General features: G+C 47.5%; 1 protein-coding gene and 1 non-coding gene across 2 annotated transcripts; both read left to right on the top strand.

The window, feature by feature from the left end:
• The first annotated feature begins 142 nt into the window (after positions 1-142).
• On the top strand, positions 143-26,252 carry Polr2a (RNA polymerase II subunit A). Its single transcript, XM_059270990.1, has 29 exons — positions 143-855; positions 8,935-9,067; positions 9,204-9,340; positions 9,435-9,608; positions 9,729-10,010; positions 10,252-10,413; positions 10,532-10,752; positions 10,970-11,102; positions 11,862-11,986; positions 12,101-12,311; positions 12,704-12,913; positions 12,997-13,165; positions 13,661-13,755; positions 13,846-14,049; positions 14,371-14,593; positions 14,712-14,895; positions 15,311-15,482; positions 15,573-15,678; positions 15,773-15,978; positions 17,966-18,190; positions 18,312-18,558; positions 19,276-19,376; positions 22,800-22,904; positions 22,998-23,180; positions 23,378-23,581; positions 24,008-24,194; positions 24,349-24,462; positions 24,556-24,705; positions 24,789-26,252. Exons 1-29 carry the CDS (start codon positions 763-765, stop codon positions 25,943-25,945), a joined length of 5,913 nt encoding a protein of 1,970 aa, XP_059126973.1. The 5' UTR covers positions 143-762; the 3' UTR covers positions 25,946-26,252.
• Positions 3,333-3,451, top strand: LOC131918074 (5S ribosomal RNA). Its single transcript, XR_009380825.1, has one exon. It is a non-coding gene; the product is annotated as a 5S ribosomal RNA (ribosomal RNA).
• Positions 26,253-27,900: the final 1,648 nt, after the last annotated feature.

Here is a 27,900-nt window from a genome sequence, read left to right as displayed (position 1 = left end):
GACCGGCCCCGCCTTCACGGCCGATGCGTAGAACCAACCACTTTCCGGGTGTGTTGGGGGAGGTACTGGTGAGACCTCCGCCGCCGGGTACAGGCGGCCTAACTTTGCCCTCGGCGCTGCAAGCCGCCAGCCTGAGCGCACGGGGAGTCGGCGGCGGGATCAGGAAGATTCTCCTCCTCTTGTCACGTCAAAAGAACACCCAGGACCAGCGAGCCGCCGCCCGAGGGTCAACAACCCGGGCGCGCGCGCTCCGTGCGGGCCGGTGCGGGCGGCCCCGTAGCGCCAGGGAGGGCGGGAAAGGAAGGGGCGGGACACAAGGGCGAGTCTATAAAAGGCGTCATTCAGCCCGGTCTCTCCTCAGAAGCGCCGAGAGCGCGGCCGGGACGGTTGGAGAAGAAGGTGGCTCCCGGAAGGGGGAGAGACAAACTGCCGTAACCTCCGCCGTTCAGGATCCCGGTTACTTATTTATTCGTTACCCCTTTTCTTCTTCCTCCCTCCCAAAACCTCCTCCTTTCCTCCCTTCTTTTGTTTCCTTTTGGGGAGCCGGAAAAATCTCCGGAAAGGGAGAAAAGGCTTTCTTTCCGCCCTCTTCGCTTCCCCGCCTCCTCCCCTCCCCCACCTTTCCCCCCCCTCCGGCCTTCCCCCTCTCTTCTCCGGGAGATCTTTCCCGGTGGCCGCCCGGACGAGGTCTGAGCACTTAGGCGGCGGTGGCGCAGGCTTTTTGTAGCGAGATTTGCGCCTGCGCAGCGCGCCTACCTCGCCATGCACGGGGGCGGCCCCCCCTCCGGGGACAGCGCATGCCCGCTGCGCACCATCAAGAGAGTGCAGTTCGGAGTCCTGAGTCCGGATGAGTTGGTAAGTGGCCCTGCCCTTCCCCTTCCCGTGCCTCCGGTGATCCGCTGGGAGGATGGGCCGACGACGCTGATGTCGTGCGGGCTCCAGCCTTCAGGCTCTCTAAATTATGCCGCGATTGAAACAGGCTTAGAGCTGCTATGTCTGAGAGGTGCGTGGCTGGGCAGAGAAGATGATTCCGTACTTTGGAATTGTCCAGATCCGGATCGTTGAAAGTTTGGATAGGAAGTGGATTCTCAAGTTTTTTTGTTTTTTTTTTTTCTTCTCCTTTCACAAATACTGAACACTCTGGTGACAGTCCCCAGGCACTAGGGACACACAGCTGAACAATATAACAAGGACCCCGTCTTCTAGAACATTTTCTGTGGGAAAACATCAGGGAAGACACAAGAATAAAAAGAACGAGCAAAAATAAAGTGCCTAGAATAAAGTGAAACAAGGAAATTCTGTAAAAAGTCACTGAAATTGAATGATGTCAGCGTTTGCTCCCTGTCAGAAGAAGTGACATTACCTGAGTAATGAAGAGTATCAGTTCTCTAAGCCATAGATTGTGGGGGAAGGGTTTATTTTCAGGTAGAGGAAATGAGTGTTTACGGAACTGAGGAAGAAACTTGTATCCTAGAGACGGAAAAGCCAGTGTTGGGGCAGGGGTTAGTGTTACAAAGTATGCTGAAGAAGCTTGGAATATTGTAAATCCTGCTAGAGTCAGAATTCTATTTCAGTAACCATTGGATAACTATAAACAATGATAGGCACGTAGGGTAGATCTGTAAAGAGCTGATGGGAAGTGGATGAAGATAGACATCAGTGACCATAGAGGGGTAGTCTTAGGGGATAGCTTTTGGAGACTTGGACTTCTTCCTTTGCTGAACTAACAGGAGAGAATGGAATTAAAGGGCTGTGTTTCTGGACTGAGACAGTTCTGTTGGAAAGAGTTCAACTATGGCAGAACTCACAAAAACTGAAAAAACCTGCATTGGTTTTCAGGACACCCAGACCACGGAATGAATTCCAGATAAATATTTAAACAAAGTAATAAAACACCAAAAAATACAGGCTTTTAGGGGAGCTGCTACCAGAGTATGAACACTTACATTAGTAAGTTAAGGTAAATTTTATGATAAGCTGATAATAAGCTAAGCATTGTACATGAAAGAGTAAGGCAGATTATGAGCTACTCTGTTTTTATCAGAGGCTCTGTTGACAGAACTTAAAAAAATAAAATAAAATAAACTGGGGGCTGGAGAGATGATGGATGGCTCAGGGGTTAAGAGCACTGCCTGCTCTCCCAGAGGTCCTGAGTTCAATTCCCAGCAACCACATGGTGGCTCACAACCATCCGTAATGAGATCTGGTGCCCTCTTCTGGCCTGCAGGGATACATGCAGGCAGAACACTCTATACATAGTAAATAAATAAATCTTAAAAAAAAAAAAAATGAACTGGGAAACAATTTGAAATGTGATGGACAGGGTTTGATTTTTCAGTTTTTACTGGAGCTCAGAGTCAGTCTGTCTTGTGCATGGTAGGCAAGTGCTCTGACCATTTAGCTCCAATATCCCCAGCTCTTGGTGTTTTGAAACAGAATCTCGCCAGGTGGTGGCGGCGCACGCCTTTAATCCCAGCACTCGGGAGGCAGAGGCAGGCAGATCTCTGTGAGTTCGAGGCCAGCCTGGTTTACAGAGCGAGATCCAGGACAGGCACCAAAACTACACAGAGAAACCCTGTCTCGAAAAAAACCAAAAAAAAAAAAAAAAGTGAAACAGAATCTGGATATCTGGATATTTAGTCCAGGCTGCCCTGGAAATGGTGATTCTTCTGCCTTAGTTTTCTGAGTGCCGAGAGTATAGGTTTGCACCACCATACCTGGTTTGGTTAGATTTTTTTTTTTTTTTTTCCAAAATTAAAAAAAAAAAAATTAGGCTAGGTGAAAAATGTCTTCAGCAGTTAGGAGCACTTGTTGCTCTTTAGAGGCCCCCAGTAGTGGCTCACAGCCATCTGTAACTGGGGGCTCCAGTTACAGGGGATCTGATGCCTTCTTCTAGCCTCTCTGGGTACTGTATGCACATGGTGTGCAGGCACAACACTAATACAGATAACATTCTTAAAAATAATTTTAAGAGGTGTATATGCTTGGCTGTGTCTTGTGCACAGACGTTTGTGGAGGTCAGAGTGGAGGTGGAAATATATAGGCCCATGAGCCACCTAGTGTGAGTGCTGGGGTCTGAACTCTGGTCCTCTGATGGAGCAGTAAGTTCTTTTAACTGCTGAGCCATTTTTCCAGCCTCAACTAGATTTGTTAGCACACAAAAGGAATTAGAGGCAGACATGGTGGCGCATGCCTTTGATTCCAGCACTCTAGAGACAGAAGAAGGAGGATATCTGAGTTCCAGGCCAGCCAAGGCTACATACAGTGAAACCCTGTCTTGGAGGGGGGAAAAAAAAAAAAAAAAGGAATTCTGCATTATTAAGAAATGGGTAGTCTACGGCCATACCACCCTGAACGCGCCCGATCTCGTCTGATCTCGGAAGCTAAGCAGGGTCGGGCCTGGTTAGTACTTGGATGGGAGATCGCCTGGGAATACCAGGTGCTGTAGGCTTAAAAATTAAAATAAAAAAGAAAATAAATTAAAAAAAAAAAAAGAAATGGGTAAGGGATGTGTGAATAGACAGTTGGCAGAAGTATAACAAGTGTTCATTCAGTTCATTCATCATTTGGTTTACCAAGGGTTAGAGATTACCTCAGTGGTAGGAGCACTACGGTTCTGCCTTTGGTCCTCAACTCAAAAAAAAAAAAAAAAAAAGCTTCCTAATAACAGATTAAAAGAGTTTCCTGGCCAGGCAGTGGAGGCACACGCCTTTAATCCCAGCACTGGGAGGCAGAGGCAGGCGGATCTCTGTGAGTTCAAGGCCAGCCTGGTCTACAGAGTGAGATCCAGGAAAGGCACCAAAACTACACAAAGAAACCCTGTCTGGAAAAACCAAAAAGAAAAAAGAAAATTTTAAAAATATTGTTTAGAGCCGGGCGGTGGTGGCGCACGCCTTTAATCCCAGCACTCGGGAGGCAGAGCCAGGCGGATCTCTTTGAGTTCGAGGCCAGCCTGGACTACCAAGTGAGTTCCAGTAAAGGCGCAAAGCTACACAGAGAAACCCTGTCTCGAAAAACCAAAAAAAAAAAAAAAAAAAACAAAAAATATTGTTTAGATTTATTTATTTTATGTGTGTAAATGTTTTGCCAGCATGGATGTATGTACACCATGTGTGTGCCTGGGAGAGTCAGAAGAGGGCATTGGAGCCCCTGGAACTGGACCTACCGAGTGGTGCTGGGACTCAAACCCGGGTCCTGGGCAAGAGCAACAAGTGCTCTTAACCACTGTGCCGTCTCTCTAGTCCCCTTGCTTTCCTTTGGGCACTCTGACCTGTTTGTCTTTTAACAAGCTTGTTATTGCTTCAGGGGCTACTTAATCATTGTCTCTGCTGCTTGGAATAGCATTGTCCAGACCTCTTCTATGCCTTGTTCTTCATGTCAGTGTGGTCTGTGTTTAGATGTTTACCCTGACCATTTAAATAGCATCCTTTATTCTGGAACCCTTACCCTCTGTTTTAATAATAGCCTGTCACTCTTAGAGGATTTTTTTTTTTAACTTGTTCACTATAGAATGCTGTTTCCCAGCATTTCCAGTAGTTCCTGGTACTGACTGGCATGTAATTAAAATTATTTGGGTAAATAAGTGAATAGTTGTACAAATAGACATTTGAAAGGATTATTTATTTTAAACCTTTGAAAATGACACCTGTAAGTCACCTAAATATTATATTAGTAAATGCTAATAGGAACTCTTCTTGAATAACTTAGGTCCTATCTTTATAATAGAACAAGACTATCCAATAAACTAAATCCAATGTTCCCAGACTTCTGTCACATTTGAGGCAAAGTCACAGGGGCACAGGGATTGTTCTGCCCTCTGGAGAGAAGCACAGGTGTTCTGTGAACTACTAATTGCACGTGGTTCAGTTTCAACATTAGATGGCGCTGGATCTCTTTGAATGACATCATATCTTTGTGAAGCCGAATTGGTTTTTGTTTGGTTTAGCTTTTTTGTTTGTATTTTTATTTAATTGTGTGTGTATATATGTCAGCGTAGAGCTGTGTGTCTACTGGTGCAGGTGCTCACAGAGATCAGAGGTGATAGATCCCCTGGAGCTGAGTGCAAGTGTTTTGCCAAAAATTAAAAATAAAAATAAAAATAAAAGATTTGGGGTGTGTATGCCATGTTATGTGGGATGCCTGGAGAGACCAGAAATGGTGTTGGATGCCCTGGCACTCGTGTTACAAGTGGTTGTGAGCCCGCAGACATAGACACCGAGACTCCAACTCCGGTCATCTGAAAGAGCAATACGTGGGGTTTGGTTTTTTTTGAGACAGGGTTTTTCAGTGTAGCCCTGGCTATCCTGGAACTTGGTTTGTAGACCAGGCTGGCCTCAAACTCAAGAGATCTGCCTGCCTTTGCCTCCTGAGTGCTGGAATTAAAGGTGTGTGCACCACACCTGGCTCTCTACTATGTGTTCTTAAACACTGAGTCATCTCTAGCTCCAGTTGTTTGTTTGTTTGTTTTTGAGACAGTGTTTGTGTCTCATCGCTGGGATTACAGGCCTATGCCACTGCACGCAATCACAGAGCTGCAGTTTTAGCAGTTGCTAAGGACTAGCAGATTTGGAGCAAGAAATAAGGATGGTGTTAGTTTATCTGATCCCAAGGATTGAGAATTTGTGGAGGGTTTTTTTGTTTGTTTGGTTGGTTGGTTTGGTTTGGTTTTTCGAGACAGGGTTTCTCTGTAGTTTTGGAGCCTTTCCCGGATCTCACTCTGTAGACCAGGCTGGCCTCGAGTTTGGGTTTCCTTGTTTAATGATGGATCTTTTTTGGAGGTGTTGTGAGCAGATACAGTGAAAAAAATTACCTAATGGTATGCAGGTGAGACTTTTTTTTTGTTTTTGTTTTTTGAGACTTGGTCTCATGTAGTCCTGGTTGATCTAGAACTCATTACATAAGCCAGGCTTTCCTCAAACTTGGGCTTTTTTGTCCTCCTGAATGCTAGGATAACAAGGCATGAGCCACTGTGCCTGGCCTTTTACAAACGATACAGCATTTGGGGCTGGGGAGATAGCTCATTTGATAAAGAACTTGGGTTTCAGTCCCTAATAGCCATGTAAAAACCAGGTATAGAGGTGTGCTCCTGTAATCCCAGCGGTGAGGAAATAGACAGGAGGATCTCCGGGGCTTGCTGGCTAGTCAGTCTGGCCGCATTGGTGTGCTGCAGGTTCAGTGAGAGAACCTGCTTTTGAGGGAATTACATGCTTTATTTTGGGAAGGGAGATGGGTAAATAAGGGGCTTCCTGTGTAGTGTTCCTCAGTTTTAGGGTAGTTTTAGAGTTACAGAGGGCTCTTGGAATTGGCAGATGTCTGCTGCCAGGACTAGAGAGATGGCTTGGTGGTTAAGAGCATGTACTGTTCTTGGAGAGGGCCTGAGTTACCCATACAAGTGACTCAAACTGCTTATAACTCTAGCCCCAGGGGGATCTAACCTCTGAGGGCACCTGCACTCACGAGCACATACCCACACAGAGACGACATACATACTCATAAAATTAAAAAGAATGTATGCTGCCATGGGGCTAAAGAGAGAGCTCAGTGGTTAAGAGCACTGGCTACTGGACCTAGGTTTAATTCCCAGCACCCACATGACAGCTTGTAACACCTTAATTCTAGTTCCAGGTAGTTCAGTGCCCTCTTCTGGCCTGTCTGGCACCAAGTACACATGCAGTATGTATGCATACATGCAAGTAGAACACTCAAACACATAAAAATACGTCTTTAAAAAAAAAGTCTGCCAGACATAGTGGCAGTGCTTATAAATTCAAGGCTGTCCTAGTCTATACTGTTAGTTCCCAGCCATTTAGGGCTTCACAGTGAGACACGTGTGTGTGTGTGTGTGTGTGTGTGTGTGTGTGTGTGTGTGTGTGTGTCTCTCTCTCTCTCTCTCTCTCTCTCTCTCTCTCTCTCTCTCTCTCGGGCGAGGGGCACCTGGCATCCTGGCATTAAACCCTCACACGTGCTAAGCTCACAGTGTACCACCAACCTACATCCTCAGTCATTCCTGTTCTCTTGGAGGTAGTTAAGAGTTACATTGATGAATGAGAATAACTTGGTCTTAAAATTAATTACGATCTAATAAGGGACTGGTTTCCTACATATATGCAGCCAGAGTATTTAACCACCTGCTGGCATGTATGTTAGGCACTGAGGTGTGTGTGTGTGTGTGTGTGTGTGTGTGTGTGTGTGTGTGTGTGTGTGTATAGCATGATCTGTGCCCTCAAGGATTATAGTCAGTGAGCATAACTGCTGTGTAAGCAAATAGTTCTTTCTGATACCTTGTTTAATGCCAGGCCTTAAACAGTGTAGTTTAGTATTAACAAACAGGTGTTAGGAGCTTGCCATTTATCTGGCAAGCTCATGAATGGGATCCAGGGTGCTCAGCTTGTTTGAGGTCATAGAGTACATAGGGAATCCAAGGCCAACCTATGTTATACTAGTTCTGTCTTTAAAATGAATGAATGATCTGGGCATGGTGGTGCGTGCCTTTAGCCAATCCCAGTGCTTTGGAGGCAGAGGCAGGCAGATCTCTAAGTTCAAGGGGAGCCAGGGCCTACTTATTTAGTGAGGTCTTGTCTCAAAAAAATAAAATAAAAAAAGAGTGAATATCATTGTTTCTGCTGTAGTAAGGGAGAGTGGGATGAGCCTATGTTTAGGACTAGAGAACACTGGGTTTCACTTCTGCTGACTACTTGGAACTGAAGGCTTGAGGTAATAACTTCATGCAATATGAAGTTTCCAGTATCTAAGAGATAAGAATTCATTCCTGGGAGGTCAGTGGTTAGGATTAGAAAAACAAGTTTTGTCTGTATCTCAGAGTTAACACTCAATGAAGCTTTTATTAAATTAGTTGATCTTTATACCTCTAGAAGCTGGTGGACCAGAGCTTGACTGATTTAAAAGTCTGGTTTTCATTGTGTGAGAGGATACTCAAGATTGCCTTGATCACCATAGCTACTTCCAAACCAAGAATATGGCTTTGTGCCAATGTGCTTGCCTAGCATGCTTGAGGCCCTGGGTTTGACCCCAAGACTACATCCTCCTCCCCCATACATACACATGGACAGAAAAAAGACCATATCTTCTGAGCTCCCCTAGTTCTCCTCACCGAATTGGCCCCATTGAGTCCTGGCTCCACCTTTCTTGAGACTTCAGTTATTCATTTCTACTCTGCCAACTGTACAGTACCTGGTTGTCCTTGCTTACAATCAGTTTCCACCTGGACATGGAAGTGTTGGCAGTTTAGGATCAGTGGCAGACATAGGGTTAAAGAAGAGACGGAATCTCGAGGTGCCCCGTTCCTCCTCGGGAACTGATGTTAGGTTGGCAGATATGTCTTAACAGCATGCCTGTGCTCTCAGGCACATTGCAGGTGCAGAGAGGTTTTGCCAGGGTCTCAGATAATTGTTGGCATGATTTCAGCTTTGGAGAAGAAAAAGACAATATTTTTGGTTTTGACACCCCACCCTTGAAGCAACTTACATCTCTTTTTATGTTAACTCCTGTGGACGGCATAGTACAGAATTTAACACAGAGAGATAGCTGGGCTTCCGGTGCTAGCCAGACGCAGGGGAATTGGGCATGGTGATGCACATGTAATCTTAGCTTTTGGAAGAAAGGCAGGAGGATCTGGAGTTTGAGGCCACCATGAGCTACACAGCAAGACTGTCCCAAAGGAAACACTAGAGGCTCATACTCTGTTAGGAACACATGCCAACTCACCCCCCACCCCTCATGCACACACAGTGGCTGGAACATACTTTTGGGATGTAGTATTCAAGTTTAGTATTCCAGAGTTTTAGCTATGCTGACATTCCCCTTTCATACTGGGTGAAGGAAGTAGTGTGGGATTTTTCTCAGGCTTTAGTGCAGAACTCTAGCTCTGCAAGCTAGGACTCCTACTTAGTTGGTGCTGGCTTTTCTTTTCTGCAGAAGCGGATGTCTGTGACAGAGGGTGGCATCAAGTACCCAGAGACAACCGAGGGAGGTCGCCCCAAGCTTGGGGGACTAATGGATCCAAGGCAGGGGGTTATTGAGCGGACTGGCCGCTGCCAGACATGTGCAGGTAAGTGCTGGGGTCAGAGGAATCCCTGATGGGACAGTTTTAGGTCTTTAAAGCCGGGAGTGGATGGCTACCTAAAAACCTAGTCTCTTGAGGTCAGTGGGAACTTTGAAGAAAGTGTCAGTATGTGTTTCCACAGGTAACATGACTGAGTGTCCTGGCCACTTTGGCCACATCGAACTGGCCAAGCCTGTGTTCCATGTGGGTTTCCTGGTGAAGACAATGAAGGTCTTGCGCTGTGTCTGCTTCTTCTGCTCCAAACTGCTCGTGGATTCCGTGAGTGGGGCATTGGTCCCAAGTCCGGGAAGGCAGTTGCTAGCTGAGGCGGGCGGGGGCAGCTTCAATTGACCCTCCTCTATTCTTCCCTCAGAACAATCCGAAGATTAAAGACATCCTGGCCAAATCTAAGGGGCAGCCCAAGAAACGGCTTACACATGTCTATGACCTTTGCAAGGGCAAAAACATCTGTGAAGGTGGAGAGGAGATGGATAACAAGTTTGGTGTGGAGCAGCCTGAGGGCGATGAGGATCTGACCAAAGAAAAGGTGACAGGGACCGGCCAAGACTGGGAATTGAGTGAAAGGACACAGAACTGTGGGATGTACTGGCCTGGTTGGCAGGAATGACCCAGGCTAGGTTCTGATGATGGTTCTTCTCTTTGGAAGGGCCATGGTGGCTGTGGACGGTACCAGCCCCGGATCCGGCGCTCTGGCCTGGAGCTCTATGCTGAATGGAAGCATGTTAATGAAGACTCTCAGGAGAAGAAGATCTTGCTGAGTCCAGAGCGAGTCCATGAAATCTTCAAACGCATCTCAGATGAGGAGTGTTTTGTTCTGGGCATGGAGCCTCGCTACGCCCGGCCTGAGTGGATGATTGTCACAGTGTTGCCTGTGCCTCCTCTCTCTGTGCGACCAGCTGTGGTGATGCAGGGGTCTGCCCGCAACCAGGTGGGCTGCTCTCAGGACTGCGTTGTGGGTGGACGGCTAGAAATCTGGGAAAGGACGGTGACTAGAGGGTGGACCAGTCTGAGTTTGAAAATACTTTGCCACTTGATAGCTGGGTACCCTTTAAAGATGCCCTTCTGTGGTCTCCCAGGGTAGTGTGAGGGGAGTTAGACTGTATGCCTGGACCTGTGTGCTGAGCAGCAGTTAGTGGTAGCCTGACTCTGATGCTGATTTCTTGCTTCAGGATGATCTGACTCACAAACTGGCTGACATCGTGAAGATCAACAACCAGCTGCGGCGAAATGAGCAGAATGGCGCGGCTGCCCATGTCATCGCAGAGGATGTGAAGCTCCTCCAGTTCCATGTGGCCACCATGGTGGACAATGAACTGCCCGGCTTGCCCCGTGTGCGTCTACATAGCCCTGCCCTTATGGATTGGAGCCACGGTGGGGCCAGTAAGGGGCAGAACTTGAGGAGAACCCGGTGCTGACTACCTGGGTGCCCCTTCCTGTGTTTTCTTATAGGCCATGCAGAAGTCTGGCCGTCCCCTCAAGTCCTTGAAGCAGCGGTTGAAGGGCAAGGAAGGACGGGTTCGAGGGAATCTAATGGGCAAACGAGTGGACTTCTCAGCCCGCACTGTCATCACCCCTGACCCTAACCTGTCCATTGACCAAGTCGGTGTGCCCCGCTCCATCGCTGCCAACATGACCTTTGCGGAGATTGTCACCCCATTCAACATTGACAGGTGTGCTTGAGTCCATTCACCTTGTCCACAGTGCCAAGGCAGGGGGTGGGGCACATGGCAGAAGTGTGCCTTCCTCGTCTGGAAGAGACTGGCTTGGAGTGAGGCCAGGAGATACTGAGGGTTATGTTTGGCATTTACTTGAGGTTTTGGGAGTGAAGGTGGGAATGGAAGCTTTTTGGAAAGTATTTTGCTCATTTCATACTTCTTTCCTTCTTAGGCTTCAGGAATTAGTACGCAGGGGAAACAGCCAGTATCCAGGAGCCAAGTACATCATTCGAGACAACGGTGATCGAATTGACTTGCGTTTCCATCCTAAACCCAGTGACTTACACCTGCAGACTGGCTATAAGGCATGTAATGGGCTGTGACCCTTCATTTGTCACGGGAGTAGGAAGCCTCCTTAGAATAGGGACTGGCCTGGATTTAAGCTTGTCGAGTGGTTGGTTGTTTTAGGGAAGGGGTAGTGGGAGTGCTGTGGGTGTTTGTTGTTTTTGAGACAGATTTTCACCGTATAACCCAGGCTAAACTGGAACTCTCAGGCTTCCATTTTTGTGTTTGTTTGTTTGGGGTGGTTTTTCTTTTTTTGGTTTGGTTTCTCAAGACAAGACTTCTCTGTGTAGCCCTGTCTGTCTGGAATTCTCTCTGTAGATCAGGCTGGCCTTGGGTCTGCCTGCCTCTGCCTCCCAAGTGTGGGATTAAAGACATGCACCACCACCGCCCAGTAGCTCTCGGACTTCAAATTCATGTTCCTCCTGCCTCGGGCTCCTTAATGCTGGTGTGTGGCACTTGATACTGGGTGCCTCTTGTTTTATAAAACAAGGGTTCTGCTGACACAGTTGTCTGCCAGCCACTGATACCGGAATGGGGTTCTATCAGCCTGTGTCAGATTGTATATGGCAGGGGAGAGAGCTCCATGGAGTTGGTGGTTGCTACTTTTTATTATCCCTGGTAACCTGATGTTGGTTGGACTAGGGCTGCACAAAAGGAGTGTGTTTGATGTATTTTTCAGTGAAATAACACCACACTGTCACCAGTCTACAAGAGACGAGGTCCATTGTCATTTCAATCTATTGTGCCTCCTTCAGTGAGCCTTTTCTGTACCTCACCAGGTGGAACGGCACATGTGTGATGGGGACATTGTTATCTTCAATCGTCAGCCAACTTTGCACAAAATGTCCATGATGGGACATCGGGTCCGCATCCTCCCCTGGTCTACTTTTCGCTTGAATCTTAGGTCAGTTCTGCACCTGAGGGAAATCAGGCTGAGATGGGGACAGGCCAGGCAATTCTATTAAATGTCACTGATGACATAGTCCCAACTCTGCATTCTTTCTCTCTTTGGCTACAGCGTGACAACTCCATACAATGCAGACTTTGATGGGGATGAGATGAATTTGCACCTGCCACAATCCCTGGAGACACGGGCAGAGATTCAAGAGTTGGCCATGGTGCCTCGAATGATTGTCACCCCTCAGAGCAATCGACCTGTCATGGGTATTGTGCAAGACACGCTCACGGCAGTACGCAAATTCACTAAGAGAGATGTCTTCCTGGAGCGGGTATGTGATCCAAATGAAAACTGGTCTTTGGTGGGCAAAGGGTCTTAGAATATGAAAGAGCCAGGGAAGGAGAGCTACAGTGTTTTTTCTTTAATTTTATGTATTGTCTGTAAAGTAAAAATGAGGGGAAAGTATGTCCTTGTTAAATTTTTATTTTATCACTTCTTTATTTTTGCCTTTACTTCTTTCCTAATTATTAAAAGAAAAATAAGATCTTACTATAATTTTTTTTCTTTTAAACTAAAAATTTGCAAGACACTTCTGGCATCATTGTACTTCCAAAATGTGGTTTTTCTTGTTGGGCATGGCAGCCTCCCAAATATTCTTGAGATAATGAAACTTCCAGTCTGACTTCTCCTCCCCTTTTCTTTCTTTTCTTGTTTACCTCACAGGGTGAAGTGATGAACCTTTTAATGTTCCTATCCACGTGGGATGGGAAAGTCCCACAGCCAGCGATCCTCAAGCCCCGGCCCCTATGGACAGGCAAGCAGATCTTCTCCCTCATCATACCTGGTCACATCAATTGCATCCGTACCCACAGCACCCATCCTGATGATGAAGACAGTGGCCCTTACAAGCACATCTCTCCTGGAGACACCAAAGTAAGGCCTGGCTTCTGGTTATCTAGATAAAGGATTTAGACTTGGGAAGGAGAACCAAATTTTGAGTGAGTGCTTGTCCACAGGTGGTGGTGGAGAATGGGGAGCTGATCATGGGCATCCTTTGTAAGAAGTCCCTGGGCACCTCAGCAGGCTCTCTGGTCCACATCTCCTACCTAGAGATGGGTCATGACATCACTCGCCTCTTCTACTCCAACATTCAGACTGTCATTAACAACTGGCTCCTCATCGAGGGCAAGTATAGCAAGTTCTTCTGGATCATATGAAACTTTCCTCATTTGCTGTTCACCTCTTTCTTTTTCTTCTTTTTTTTTTTTTTTTGGTTTTTCGAGACAGGGTTTCTCTATGTAGCTTTGCGCCTTTCCTGGATCTCACTCTGTAGACCAGGCTGGCCTCGAACTCACAGAGATCCGCCTGGCTCTGCCTCCTGAGTGCTGGGATTAAAGGCGTGCACCACCGCCACCCGGCCTACCTTTTTCTTTTTGTTTGTTTTTCGAGACAGGGTTTCTCTGTATAGGTTTGGAGCCTATCATGGATCTCGATCTGTAGACCAGGCTGCCTTTGAACTCACAGAGATCCACCTGCCTCAGCCTCAGTGCTGGGATTAAAGGCGTGCGCCACCACCGCCTGGCTTGTTTACCCTTTTTTTTGTTGTTGTTGTTTATACTCCTCCCAGGTTGCCTGAGTCCAAAATGATTGATTGTTGCTAATGCTTTTCTTTCTTCCTAGGTCATACCATTGGCATTGGGGATTCCATTGCCGATTCCAAGACTTACCAAGACATCCAGAACACTATTAAGAAGGCTAAACAAGATGTAATAGAGGTGAGAAGGAAGGCTGGGCAGAGAAGAGCTTCTAAGAGTTTAGAGAGAGGAGAATAGAGACTCATGGGTCAATGAAAACTCTGTCTCTAGGTCATTGAGAAGGCTCATAACAATGAGCTGGAACCCACCCCAGGAAACACGTTACGTCAGACCTTTGAGAATCAAGTGAATCGCATTCTCAATGATGCTCGAGACAAAACTGGCTCCTCTGCCCAGAAATCTCTGTCTGAATACAACAACTTCAAGTCCATGGTGGTGTCTGGAGCTAAAGGTTCCAAGATCAACATCTCCCAGGTAAGAACTCAGTTTTTCCGGAGTCTGGAGGGAGACAGAGGTCTTGTGTATGTTTTGGTGTGGGGAAAGTGGGATTCCCCACTACCACCACTAACTGCAGTGTTGGGGCTTGAAACAAGGTCACTCACATGTGAAAGGCCTTTTTTCCTTTTTTTTAAGTACATGTTCTTGCTGTGTGGCCCGTGTTGAGTTTGAACTTAGTAACTTTCTGTCTCTTCTTCCCAAGTGCTAGGATTGCAGGCGTGCACCTCTCTTCCTGGCATAAATGCTTATGCTTAAGGCAGGGGAAGTTTTATGCAGCCTGTGTTTTCTGCTTCCTAGGTCATTGCTGTTGTTGGGCAGCAGAACGTGGAGGGCAAACGGATCCCATTTGGATTTAAGCATCGGACTCTTCCTCATTTTATCAAGGATGATTATGGTCCTGAGAGTCGAGGCTTTGTAGAGAACTCATACTTAGCAGGTCTTACACCCACTGAGTTCTTCTTCCACGCCATGGGAGGACGAGAGGGTCTCATTGACACAGCCGTTAAAACCGCCGAGACTGGTGAGGCCTGTTTGGAGTGCACGTGGAGGTGGGGTTCTCAGGCTACAGGTTCCTGTTTCTGTATCTTTGAGCTTTGTGGCCCTCTTGCCTCAGGTCTTTCTCTTGACTCCTTTCCCAGGGTATATTCAGCGAAGGCTGATAAAATCCATGGAGTCAGTGATGGTGAAATATGACGCAACTGTGCGGAACTCCATCAACCAGGTGGTACAGCTGCGCTATGGAGAGGATGGCCTAGCAGGCGAGAGCGTGGAGTTCCAGAATCTGGCTACACTCAAACCTTCTAACAAAGCTTTTGAGAAGAAGTAAGGAGGCGGGCAAGCAGATGATCCCCACCCTGGGCCCTAGTGCTTGACTTAAACTATTCCCCTTGGAGCAGTGACCTAATGCATCTTTCAGTGGGCTTTGCTTTTAGCACCAGCATTTATTTCTCCATCCATTGGAAATAGTTGTTACATGGGAAGAGAGTGGATACAGAGGCAGATTTGAGATATGACCCTATTTTGTCCCTGGTGATAGTACAAAGCAGCACATAAAGGGATGGTACAAGCTTAGGTCCGTCCTGTTAGCTGAACTGGGGCCTGGGCCTTATACAAGATCCTTGCCTCCAACGCCCTGTTCCTAGTTGTCTGTGCACACTTGAAAGCCTCACGCCATACCTTATGGAGGTGAGAACACAGAGCCAGTGCGTCCTCTCATTTCACCCCTCATCACCTCCAGGTTCCGTTTTGATTATACCAATGAGAGGGCCCTGCGGCGCACTCTGCAGGAGGACCTGGTGAAGGATGTGCTGAGCAATGCACACATACAGAACGAGCTGGAACGGGAATTTGAGCGGATGCGCGAGGATCGGGAAGTGCTCAGGGTCATCTTCCCAACTGGTGACAGCAAGGTACATGTACATGGGAAGTGCTAGACTAGAGGTCCTACTGTTGCACAGTGGTCCTGTTAACAGTCCTCCCTTCAATCCCTCCTCCCTCAGGTGGTCCTCCCCTGTAACCTTCTGCGTATGATCTGGAATGCTCAGAAAATCTTCCACATCAACCCTCGCCTTCCCTCTGATCTGCACCCCATCAAAGTGGTAGAGGGTAAGTAGTGCCTGCTCTGATGTCTCCGGGCTAGACCGGGGGTTAGAGTCTGCTATGGCTGGTCTGACAATCTCTTTGCCTCATTGGGCCCCAGGAGTCAAGGAATTGAGCAAGAAGTTGGTAATTGTGAACGGGGATGACCCACTAAGTCGGCAGGCACAGGAGAATGCCACATTGCTCTTCAACATCCACCTAAGATCCACACTCTGCTCTAGACGCATGGCTGAGGAGTTTCGGCTAAGTGGAGAGGCCTTTGACTGGCTGCTTGGGGAGATAGAGTCCAAGTTCAACCAAGCCATTGTGAGTGTTAATGCTTCTCTTTAGCCTTGATTTTTTTTTTTCCTTTTGCTTATTGGCTTCTCTGGTTCCTAGCAAGGGCTCGTTTCTCTACATTGCTTGGTATCATTGTAAGGCTGCTATGCACGGCCATGCCATTATATCACAGCAACATTAAAAATGAGGGATTGAGCTGGGCGGTGGTGGCACACGCCTTTAATCCCAGCACACAGGAGGCAAAGGCAGGTGGATCTCTGTGAGTTCGAGGCCAGCCTGGGCTACAGAGTGAGTTCCAGGACAGGCGCCAGAGCTACACAGAGAAACCCCGTCTCAAAAAACAAAAAAAAAACAACAACAAAAAAAAAAAATTTGAGGGATTGCCAGTCCCATGTGAAAGAAACTGAGGTTCGTATAAAGTGACCATCAAGCAGAAATAAGTGTCATGACTAGGATATGAAATTGGAACAGTCTTTTATTTTCCTAGAATGTCTACTGTATGAGAATGCTAATTCAGGTAAATATAGGAAATAAAAGAAGTTAATAAGAAAGAGATTGCAGGTACAAAACAGTTTTCCCTGTCTTTGAGGATTTTACAGAATAATGGGAGAACAGAAAGACATTATAATGGAACTGGAGAGGGATAGATGGCTTAGTAGTTAAGAGCACTTGTTGCTCTTGAGGGGACCCAGGTTTAATTCCCAGCGTGTAGGATGATGGCTCACAACTGTCTGTAACTGGTCCTAGGAGAGCCAGTGCCCTATTCTGACCTGCATAGGCACCAGGCAAATAAGTGGTACACAGACGTACATGTAAGCAAAATACCTACACACATTTAAAAAAACTAGATGGACGTGGTGGCACATGCCTTTAGTCCCAGCGCTTTGGAGGCAGGGACAGATCTCTTGAATTTGAGGCCAGCCAGGTCTACAGAGCCAAGTTCCAGGACAGCCAGGGCTACATGGAGAAACCCTATCTCGAAAAACAAAAACTAAAAATAAAATAATAATAGAAAATACAACCCCATTAAAAGAATCACTTAAAGACAGCCCCAATGTTTGGATTGGAAAATTCAAATGTTGTTAAATGTCACTAATCCCCAACTTAGCATAGTCCTTACCAAAATTCCAGTGGGCTTTTAAGGCAGAAATTTACAAGTTGATCCTAATGAAATCACTATATGAAAATACAAATGACTCAGAATAAACAAAGTAATCTTTGAAAGATCAAACGGAATTGATATAATAGCTCAGTCTAGGCAGAACCAGGTGAATCTCTGAGTTTGAGGCCAGTCTGGTCTACAGAACGAGATCCAGGATAGGCACCAAAACTACACAGAAAAACCTCATCTTGAAAAACCAAAAAAAAACCACCTCAATATGTAAAGGTGCTTGCCACCAAGCCTGAGAACCTGTGTTCTGTCTCCAGAACCTCCATGAGCCCCCATGATGTAAGGAGAACATTGACTTTTATAAGTTGTCCTCTGACCTTCACACCTGTGCCATGGCATGCATGAACTCACACATTTACACGTGTAGGCCTCATGGAGATTGTAGATGTGGGCTAGAGAGATGATTCAGTGGTTTAGAGCACTGGCTACTTTTCCAAAGGACCTGAGTTCAGTTCAAGTACCGACATGATGGTTCATAATCGTAACTCCAGTCAGTGATAACACCCTCTTCTGGCCTCTGTATGTACATCAGCATATTCATGCTGCACAGGCATGCATGCAGGCAAGACACCCATACACATAAAATAGAAATTTCTTTAGAGGAAAAAAAATGCATTTGGCATGTTAATAGTATCTTTTCTGGGTATGCAACATATCCCAAAGTGAGGGGAAATGATAGGTTATAAACTGAAGATTTGTAAAGGAAATAATCAAGTTAAGACTAAATTTTAAGTATCCTTTCCTTGCTACACTCTTCTGAGTGTATAATTAACAAATAGGCTCACTCTGACTGCGTCCCACTGCTTGCAAGATAGGCTTTGTCTGATGCCCCCTTTTCCGTAGGCCCATCCTGGAGAAATGGTGGGTGCTCTGGCTGCACAGTCTCTTGGAGAACCTGCCACTCAGATGACTCTGAACACTTTCCACTATGCTGGTGTGTCTGCCAAGAATGTGACGCTGGGTGTACCTCGACTCAAGGAGCTCATCAATATTTCCAAGAAGCCGAAGACCCCTTCGCTCACTGTCTTCCTGTTAGGCCAGTCTGCCCGAGATGCGGAGCGGGCCAAGGTAGGAGTAATGGACTGCCTGGCAAGAAGAGGTTGAATCAAAACATTTCCGTTGGAGGATTTCTTTCACTAGGCCTTTGAGCTACCCGAGTGTCATGTCATGAACCACTGTCTCTCCCTAGGACATTCTGTGCCGCTTGGAACATACAACATTGAGAAAGGTGACAGCCAACACAGCCATCTATTATGACCCCAACCCCCAGAGCACAGTGGTGGCAGAGGATCAGGAGTGGGTGAACGTGTACTATGAGATGCCTGACTTTGATGTGGCCCGAATATCCCCCTGGCTCCTGCGTGTGGAGCTGGACCGCAAGCACATGACGGATCGGAAGCTCACCATGGAGCAGATTGCTGAAAAAATCAACGCAGGTAAGGCTGGGCAGGCAGCCGCCATGGATGTCCCACCTAGGTTTCTACTTCGTGGTTACTTCACTTGAGTCCTAAGAGTCACCTGCCCACCTGTAAACACCTGCTTTCCAACAGGGCTTTTCCAGGATCCTGAAATCCTGCAGGTCCTCTCTGTACTTCTTTCTCTTTCTAATGTGTTTTGGGTTTGGTTTGGGTGTATGCATATGCATGTGTGTGCAATGTACATGCATTTGTGAGGGGCACACTTGCATATCTGGAGGGCAAAAGGTGACCTTAGCTGTAAGACTTTATCACTCTCCACCATATATACATACATACATACATACATACATATATATAAAATGTGTTTATCTGTTTATTTATTTATTGAGATAAGCTCTCTGGCTGAACCTGGAACCCACTGTTTTGTCTGGGCTGGATAACCAGTGAGTCTCTAGGACACATCCACTCCCCCACACACACACCCACATTTTACTTGAATTTACATGGTACTGGGGCTCCAAACTCAGGTCCTAATGCTAGCTGAGCAAGTGCTCTTACCCCCAAGGCCTCTCCCCAACCCCCTTTTCCTCTTTCTACAGAAGTGTTTATGAGAAAGAGGTATCTGTGAGGAAGAATTAGCCAAAAGAGTTCCCTCTGAGAGAAAAACTGCACATGAAATGAAACTGGGGAACGGTGAACTATGGTTTTTCTCATGGTGCGTTACTGTTCTGCCAGGTTTTGGCGATGATTTGAATTGCATCTTCAATGACGATAACGCAGAGAAGCTGGTCCTTCGTATCCGCATTATGAACAGTGATGAAAACAAGATGCAGGAGGTAAGGGGCGGGACACAGGAAAGTGATGGGTCCTGAAAGTCATCAGATTGTGTCTAGTAACCTAAAACAGTAAGATGGGAGTGGCATTGAAGGTCCAGTCACACCCACCTAATCCCCACCTAGTAGGAAACAGTTGATAATGATTTTCAAAACATTCAACAACAACATCTTTAAACTAAAGTCATAATGGCATCCAGATCGACAACAGAATGCAGTAGAAAAGGGGTGCTTAGAACTCTGCCACTTGGCTCTCCTCCCAGAGCTCCTCCTACAGCTGGCTTGCCTAACGCAGTAGAGACTTCAGCCTTGGGGGCAGATTGGATAGTAGGAATTATTGTGTTCTTGGGAAATGGTATACAGTAGACATAAAGATCCATGTTTGACTAGTGACTTGGTGGGCCTGGCTCCTGAGAGGTTGTGCTGGTCTGGAATTAGCTACATGGCTCATATATTCCAGATTCCCTTGAACCTTACTTTGGTGGTAGTGATGGGTTTTTGAGTCAGGTTCTGACTGTGTAGCCCATTAGCCTAGGTAAATCATGGCCCTCCCTCCTTAAGGTCCTGAGGGAGTGTTGTGATTACAAGTGTGTGCCGTCTATAATTTGGATAGTTCTGATTTTTAGCTATTTCAAGTTAAGAAGGTGGGAGAAAACTTAAAGCATTACTTTGGAGAATTGCATCTGGGTAGATAAAGGAGGAAAAGTCCAAATTGTAAGTAAAAAAATCTTTGAAGCAGTGAAAAGCATGCCTGTCTCCACTTTTGGGAAGATCAGTTACAGTAAGTCCACTTAATTAGAACAGTCACATTTTAGTATTGGTCTGATCATTTATATGAGTATAGCAAGATTTTTAGGATTTGTTTTGTTTGGCAGTACTCAGGAGATAGAGACAGTTGGATCTCTTAAGTTCCAGTCCCACCAGGATTACATAGTGAGACCCCATGTCACAGAAATGGGGGCAGAGCTGGAGCAGTAACTCAGAATTGAAGAGCCCTGGCTACTCTTCAAGAGGACCCAGATGCAATCCTCAGCATCCACATGGTGACTTCCAACTCCTGTCCTGGGGGTCTGACGCCCTCTTCTGGCCTCTGAGCTCCCTGCATGCATGCAGTACACAGACATGCAAGCAAAACACCCAGACCTACAGTGTAATGAGTTCAGAAAGAGACAGTCTTGCCAGATGTAGTCAAGCATACCTGTAATTCCAGATCAAGATGTTGAGGCAGGAATAACAAGTTTGAGCCCTACCTGGACTGCATAGCAAGACCCTGGCTCAAAAATAGCTGGGCGTGGGCTGGAGAGATGGCTCAGAGGTTAAAAGAGCATTGGCTGCTCTTCCAGAGGTCCTGAGTTCAATTCCCAGCACCCACATGGTGGCTTGCAACCATCTATAATGAGATCTGGTGCTCTCATCTGGCCTGCATACATACATGCAGACAGAACACTGAATATATAATAAATAAATACATAGCTGTGTGTGGTGGTGTACGACTCTGAGTTTGAGGCCAGCCAGATCTACAAAATGAGTTCTAAGACAGCCACAGCTACACAGACTAATCTCAGCATTTGGGAGACAGAGGCAAGCAAATGTGTGAGTTTAAGGTCAGCATAGTCCATAGAGCGTGGTCTAGGATAGCCAAGGATACATAGTGAGATTCTATCTCAAAAAAAATAAGGAAAAAAGAAAATGGTATTCTTTACTAACTCTTAAGATTAAAAACCCTGTAAAGGAATTGCTTTTCCCAGGATTTTTATTTATTTGTTTTTGAGGCAAGATTTTACTGTACCACTGGTTGTCCTGGACTCACTATGTAGACCAGGCTGGCCTTGAACCTTGTAGATTTCCCCTGCCTCTATTTCCCAAGTGCTGAAATCAAAGGTGTTCACCACCACACCTGGCCCTAGTACTCCATTTTTTGTTCTTTAAATTTATTTGTTTGTTTATTTATGTATGTATTTTTGTTTTTTTGTTTTTTTTGAGACAAGGTCTCTACATGTACCCCTGGCTGTCCTGGAGTTCATTATGTAGACCAGGTTAGCCTCAAATTCATAGAGATCCATCTGCCTCTTAGGTTCTGATATTAAAGATGTTGTCACCACACTCAGCTAAGTTTTTTTTAAATTGTAGGTGTGTGTGGGTGTTTCCATGTGTATATGCACCACAAGTGTGCCTTGTGCCCTTGGAGGTCTGAAGAAGCTGTTGGATCACCTAGCACTAGAATTATAGGTGATTGTGAGACACCATGCAGGTGCTGGGAACCAAACCCAAATCCTCTGAAAGGGCAACAAATGCTCTTAAAACACTGAGCCATCTCTCCAGCCACTCCAGGTTTCCTTAATGTTAAGTCATATCTCTGTCTTAAACTCTTGATCTTCTGCCATCATCTGCCAGTTACTGAAATAGTAGGAGTGCTTTACCATGCCTGGCTGCATGACATGAAGAACTTAGCAGCTACTGACTTAGAGGAATTATCAAAGTAATAGCATATCTTGATAGATGATACAATATATCCATTTAATGAAGTCATTTGGGAGCTGGAGAGATGGCTCAGTGGTTAAGAGCACTGGCTGCTCTTCCAGAGGACCTGGGTTCAGTTCCCAACACCTACATGTTGAGCCATAACCATCTGTAACTCCAGTTCCAAGGGATCTGATGCCCTCTTCTGGCCTCCATGGGCACTGAATGCACATAGTACATAGACATAACAAGCAGGCAAAATACCCTTACACATAAAAATAAATAAAATTGGGGCTGGAGTGATGGCTCAGTGGTTAAGAGCACCAACTGCTCTACCAGAGGACCTGGGTTCAATTCCCAGCACCCACATGGCAGCTAACAACTGTCTGTAACTCTAAGATCTGACACCCTTACACAGACATACATGCATACACCAATGCACATAAAATAAAGATAAATTATTAATAAATAAATAAATAAATAAATAAAATTGTCAAGCTGGGCAGTGGTGGTACACACCTTTAATCCCAGCACTTAGGAGGCAGAGGCAGGTGAATCTACAGAGTTCAAGGCCAGCCTGGTCTACAGAGCAAGTGCCAGGACAGCTGGGACTACACAGAGAAACCCTGTGGGGGGGGGGGGGATACTGTTACTCTTACAGAGGACCCAGTATCCATTCTCAGAACCCCCATGGTGGTTCACAATCATCAGTAATTTGAGTTCCAGAGTATCTGGTGCCTTCTGACTCCAAGGGCACCATGCAAGTATATTGTACATAGACATACATATAGGCAACAAACCACTCAAACATAAAGTAAATAAATTTTCTTGAAAGTTATTTTAAAAAGCTAAGAGTCTCAGTGGAGCCAAGGAAGCAGTTTTTTCTGGGAAGGTTGTAGTTTGGGGAGGGACCAGGGTTGAGACCAAAGGTGCTAGATAGGGTTCCTGACCTCATTCTTGTTGCAGGAGGAAGAGGTGGTGGATAAGATGGATGATGATGTTTTCCTGCGGTGTATTGAGTCCAACATGCTGACAGATATGACCCTGCAGGGTATCGAGCAGATTAGCAAGGTCAGCATTCAACCTTCTCTCCTACTCCACCCCAGGGCCGGCTGCCCCCTACTGCCCCACCTCACCTGACTGGAGTTCATGGTGTCTCTCCAGGTGTACATGCACTTACCTCAGACTGACAACAAGAAGAAGATCATCATCACAGAAGACGGAGAGTTCAAGGCCCTGCAAGAGTGGATCTTGGAGACTGATGGTGTGAGCCTGATGCGGGTCCTGAGCGAGAAGGATGTGGACCCTGTGCGCACCACATCCAATGACATCGTGGAGATCTTTACGGTGAGCCCGCAGAGCATGATGCCTGGAAGTCTCTAGGGCTCCCCACTCATGATTTCCATGCTTAGGCTTTCTGAGTCCATTTTTTAATTTAGGGTGGGCTGACCCTTGTTATCCTCCTGACAGTCTGGGTAGTGACAGGATCAGGGAGATGAACAGAGCCGACTTGGTCTTGACTCTTCCCTTCAACTCTGTGGCAGGTGCTGGGCATTGAGGCTGTGAGGAAGGCCCTGGAGCGGGAACTGTACCATGTCATCTCCTTTGATGGTTCCTATGTCAATTACCGGCATTTGGCTCTCTTGTGTGACACCATGACCTGTCGCGGCCACCTGATGGCCATCACTCGGCATGGAGTCAACCGCCAGGACACTGGACCACTCATGAAGTGCTCCTTCGAGGAAACGGTAATGGCAACCCGCTAAGCGTGCACGTGCCCACACTTCACTATGTAACCCTGCCTAGCCTTAGACTCAGTAATCCTCCTCCCTCGCCTTCTGAGGGCTTGGATGACAAAGCAAGCGTGAGTCACCAATCATCATTGTCATCATCATTTGTGTGTGTGTGAGACAGGGTCTCACTATGTAACCCTGACCGGAACTCACTGTGTAGACCAGGCTGGCTTTGAACTCAGAAAGATCCTTCTGCCTCTGCTTCCCAAGTGCTAGGACTAAATACTTGGGCCACCATGCCCAGCTTAGTAAAGGTAATCTCCAAGGAGCTTGAGTGGAGGGGATGGGTGCAGTGGGCTGGCACTGCCCTTCACTGTGGTGATGCTTGAACTGCTATGGTGCTGCGTATAGAAGGGCTGATGTGTCTCTTCTGTTGTTCAGGTGGACGTGCTTATGGAAGCAGCTGCCCACGGGGAGAGTGACCCCATGAAGGGAGTCTCTGAGAACATCATGCTGGGCCAGCTTGCTCCAGCTGGCACTGGCTGTTTTGACCTCCTGCTTGATGCTGAAAAGTGCAAATATGGCATGGAGATCCCCACCAATATTCCTGGCCTGGGGGCTGCTGGACGTGAGTCTGAGGGCTGCCTTCAGCTGTGTAGAACTGGCCGGGTCTCTGGAGGGTGGGTGGGTGAGGACAGGTGTGGGAGGGAGGGAGGGAGGAAGGGAGGGTGCCGTCAGTCCCTGAGCACTGTTCCTCATGATTACTCTGGGCTTCTTTACAGCTACTGGCATGTTCTTTGGCTCTGCACCCAGTCCAATGGGAGGAATATCGCCTGCAATGACACCCTGGAACCAGGGTGCAACCCCAGCCTATGGTGCCTGGTCCCCAAGTGTTGGTGAGTGGCCTCGTCCAGAAGAGAGCCGTTGGACTTGAGCGGCTAGGGGGCTGGGAAGGTATTGAGCTACAACTGATTGCACCTGTTCTCCAGGGAGCGGGATGACCCCAGGAGCGGCTGGCTTCTCTCCCAGTGCTGCGTCTGACGCCAGTGGCTTCAGCCCAGGTTACTCTCCTGCGTGGTCTCCCACCCCGGGCTCCCCGGGCTCCCCTGGACCCTCAAGCCCGTACATCCCCTCACCAGGTGAGTTGCTCTGCTCATCTCCTCCTCTCCTCCCCTCTGGGCCAGGCCCTCCATCACTGTCTCCTTTTGTCTTCTCCCTACAGGTGGTGCTATGTCTCCCAGCTACTCGCCAACATCACCTGCCTATGAGCCACGCTCCCCTGGGGGCTATACACCCCAGAGTCCCTCGTACTCCCCTACGTCACCTTCCTACTCCCCGACCTCCCCATCCTACTCTCCAACCAGTCCCAACTACAGCCCCACCTCGCCATCCTACTCGCCAACCTCTCCATCCTACTCGCCAACCTCTCCCAGCTACTCTCCTACATCTCCATCCTACTCCCCGACTTCTCCCAGCTACTCCCCCACATCGCCGAGCTATTCCCCAACCTCTCCCAGCTACTCCCCGACTTCTCCCAGCTACTCCCCAACATCTCCTAGCTACTCACCCACGTCTCCCAGCTACTCACCAACTTCACCAAGCTACTCTCCCACCTCCCCCAGTTACTCACCCACGTCTCCAAGCTATTCTCCTACATCTCCAAGCTACTCACCAACTTCTCCAAGTTACTCACCCACCAGCCCTAACTATTCTCCAACTAGTCCCAATTATACCCCAACATCACCCAGCTACAGCCCAACATCACCTAGCTACTCACCCACTAGTCCGAACTACACACCGACCAGCCCTAACTACAGCCCAACCTCTCCAAGCTATTCCCCAACTTCACCCAGTTACTCCCCCACCTCGCCAAGCTACTCCCCCTCCAGCCCACGGTACACGCCACAGTCTCCAACCTACACACCAAGCTCTCCCAGCTATAGCCCCAGCTCACCAAGCTATAGCCCCACTTCACCCAAGTATACCCCAACTAGTCCTTCCTACAGTCCCAGCTCACCAGAGTATACCCCTACCTCTCCCAAATACTCTCCTACAAGCCCTAAATATTCACCTACTTCTCCCAAGTATTCTCCTACCAGCCCCACTTACTCACCTACCACCCCAAAATACTCCCCGACCTCTCCTACATACTCCCCGACCTCTCCAGTCTACACCCCAACCTCCCCCAAGTACTCACCGACTAGCCCCACCTATTCCCCCACTTCTCCCAAGTACTCCCCCACCAGTCCCACCTACTCCCCCACCTCTCCCAAGGGTTCCACTTACTCTCCCACTTCCCCTGGCTACTCACCCACTAGCCCCACCTACAGCCTCACGAGCCCAGCCATCAGCCCAGACGACAGCGATGAGGAAAATTGAGGGTGAGCAGCGCATAGCAGCGGCAGGTTAGGGTCAGACAACCTTGGGGGCCTGTGCAGTCTCTTACCGCAGGCTGAGACCCTAGCCTGGGTCCCTTGTACATAGCTCCTTGTGACAGAATCCTCTGGAAGTTCTGAATCCCGTCCTTTGATGGCGCTTTTCGTCTTGTCCTCCACTCATGCTGTCTTGGGACTCACTGACAGCTGCAGGGTTTGGCCACCCACCTATTCCATGCCTGACTCCACAGTGAAGGTCTTTGCTTGCCTGGGATTTGATTGGGTGGGATTAAAGGCATTTTAACTCTGAAGGCTAGTTCCTGCTTTGGGTCATACAAATGATCTGGAAGAACAAAGCTTAAGCTGCCTTTTGTCTGTTATTTTTTTGAAATTTAAATAAAGTTTACTAATTTTGACCAAAAGTCAGTATGTGTGCTGCTTATTTGGGGCTCGGGAAGAGGAGAATTTCCAAGGCCCTTTCGCCCGATTGGAAAAGCACAGGAAAGGTTGATGCAGAAGGAACGGAGGTACTCTCCTAAATCCCACCATGAGGAGGCTTGCTTTGTTTGTTCTCTTTCAAGACAGGGTCTCTGTGTAGCCCTGGCTGTCTGGGAACTCTATCTGTAGACCAGGCTGGCCTCCAACTCAGGGTTCCTCCTGAGTGCTGGAATAGAAGAGGTGCACTACCACTGCCCAATAAATTGTGAGGGTTTGGTTTGGTTGTTGGTTGTTGGTTGGTTGGTTGGTTTTTCGAGACAGGGTTTCTCTGTGTAGTTTTGGTGCCTGTCCTGGATCTCGCTCTGTAGACCAGGCTGGCCTCAAATTCACAGAGATCCGCCTGGCTCTGCCTCCCGAGTGCTGGGATTAAAGGTGTGCGCCGCCGCCGCCGCCGCCGCCGCCGCCGCCGCCGCCGCCGCCGCCGCCGCCGCCGCCACCACCACCCTGCTTGGTTTGGGTTTTTTTTATTAGTTATTTTTATGTCCTGGTGGTGGTGGCAGCTGTGGCGAACACCTTTAATTATAGCACTCCAGGAGGCAGAGGCAGGTGGATTTCTGTGAGTTTGAGGTCAGCCTGGTTTACAGAGAGTTCCAGGACAGCCAAGGCTATACAGAGAAACCCTGTTGCACTGTGAGACTGTTAATAAAATTAACCTTGAATTGGGGGTGGAGCCAGTGACTAGTTGACAGGAATTAGGCAAGGAGAGGACAGGAGCCAGGAGTGCAGATAGATACACAGAAGTAGGGAGGGACTTAGAGTGGTTTGTTTTGGGGGGGTTTGGGACTGATGGAGAGACGCTCCCTTGCTAGGTCTCTGGCCCAAAAGCAAGGTCAGCTGGTTGCTTCTTGGCTTCTTTGATCTAGCAGGTTTTCACCCCAACATCTGACTCCCGAGTCTTCATTGGTGAATAGAATAACTTGTTAAAAACAACAAAACCATGTAAAACAAGAAGGAAGATTTGTGTGTATGTGTGTTTTGCCTGCATATTTGGTGTGCCACATCTGCATTGCCTTTTGAAGCCAGAGAGGGTGTTGGATCCTCTGGAACTAGTTACAGACTACTGTAGCTGCCATGTGGGTGCTGGGAACTGAACTGAGGTCCTCAGAAGAGCAACCAGTGCTGTCAACCCCAGCCATCTCTCCAGCCCCATTGTTTAGATTTGTTTAAAAAATTATTTTGTTTTAGCCAGGGGGTGGTGGCTTACGCCTTTAGTCCCAGCATTTGGGAGGCAGAGGCAGGAGGATCTCTGCGAGTTCGAGGCCGGCCTACAGAGTTCCAGGACAGGAACCAAAACTACAGAGAAACCCAATCTCAATAACAACAACAACAATAATAATAATAACTTTGTTTTGAGACAGTGTCTGTATAATCCTGACTGGCTATTGCGTCTCTGCAGACCAGGCTCCAACTCACAGAGATTCTCCTGCCTCTGCCTCAGGAGTGCTGGGATGAAAGGCGTGC

This window comes from Peromyscus eremicus, chromosome 8a (assembly GCF_949786415.1).
Source record: "Peromyscus eremicus chromosome 8a, PerEre_H2_v1, whole genome shotgun sequence".
NCBI classification, from domain to species: Eukaryota; Metazoa; Chordata; class Mammalia; order Rodentia; family Cricetidae; genus Peromyscus; species Peromyscus eremicus.
The sequence above is the reverse complement of the archived record's forward strand: the minus strand, read 5'-3'. Positions and strand labels throughout refer to the sequence as shown.

What these genes read in the sequence shown, in the direction of transcription:
- Polr2a (XM_059270990.1), top strand. Translation starts at nt 763, where the DNA reads ATGCACGGGGGCGGCCCCCCCTCCGGGGACAGCGCATGCCCGCTGCGC. An exon ending in TGGCCTGGGGGCTGCTGGAC is followed by an intron (nt 24,195 to 24,348) that starts GTGAGTCTGAGG and finishes GCTTCTTTACAG; the next exon opens with CTACTGGCATGTTCTTTGGC. An exon ending in CCCGTACATCCCCTCACCAG is followed by an intron (nt 24,706 to 24,788) that starts GTGAGTTGCTCT and finishes TTCTCCCTACAG; the next exon opens with GTGGTGCTATGTCTCCCAGC.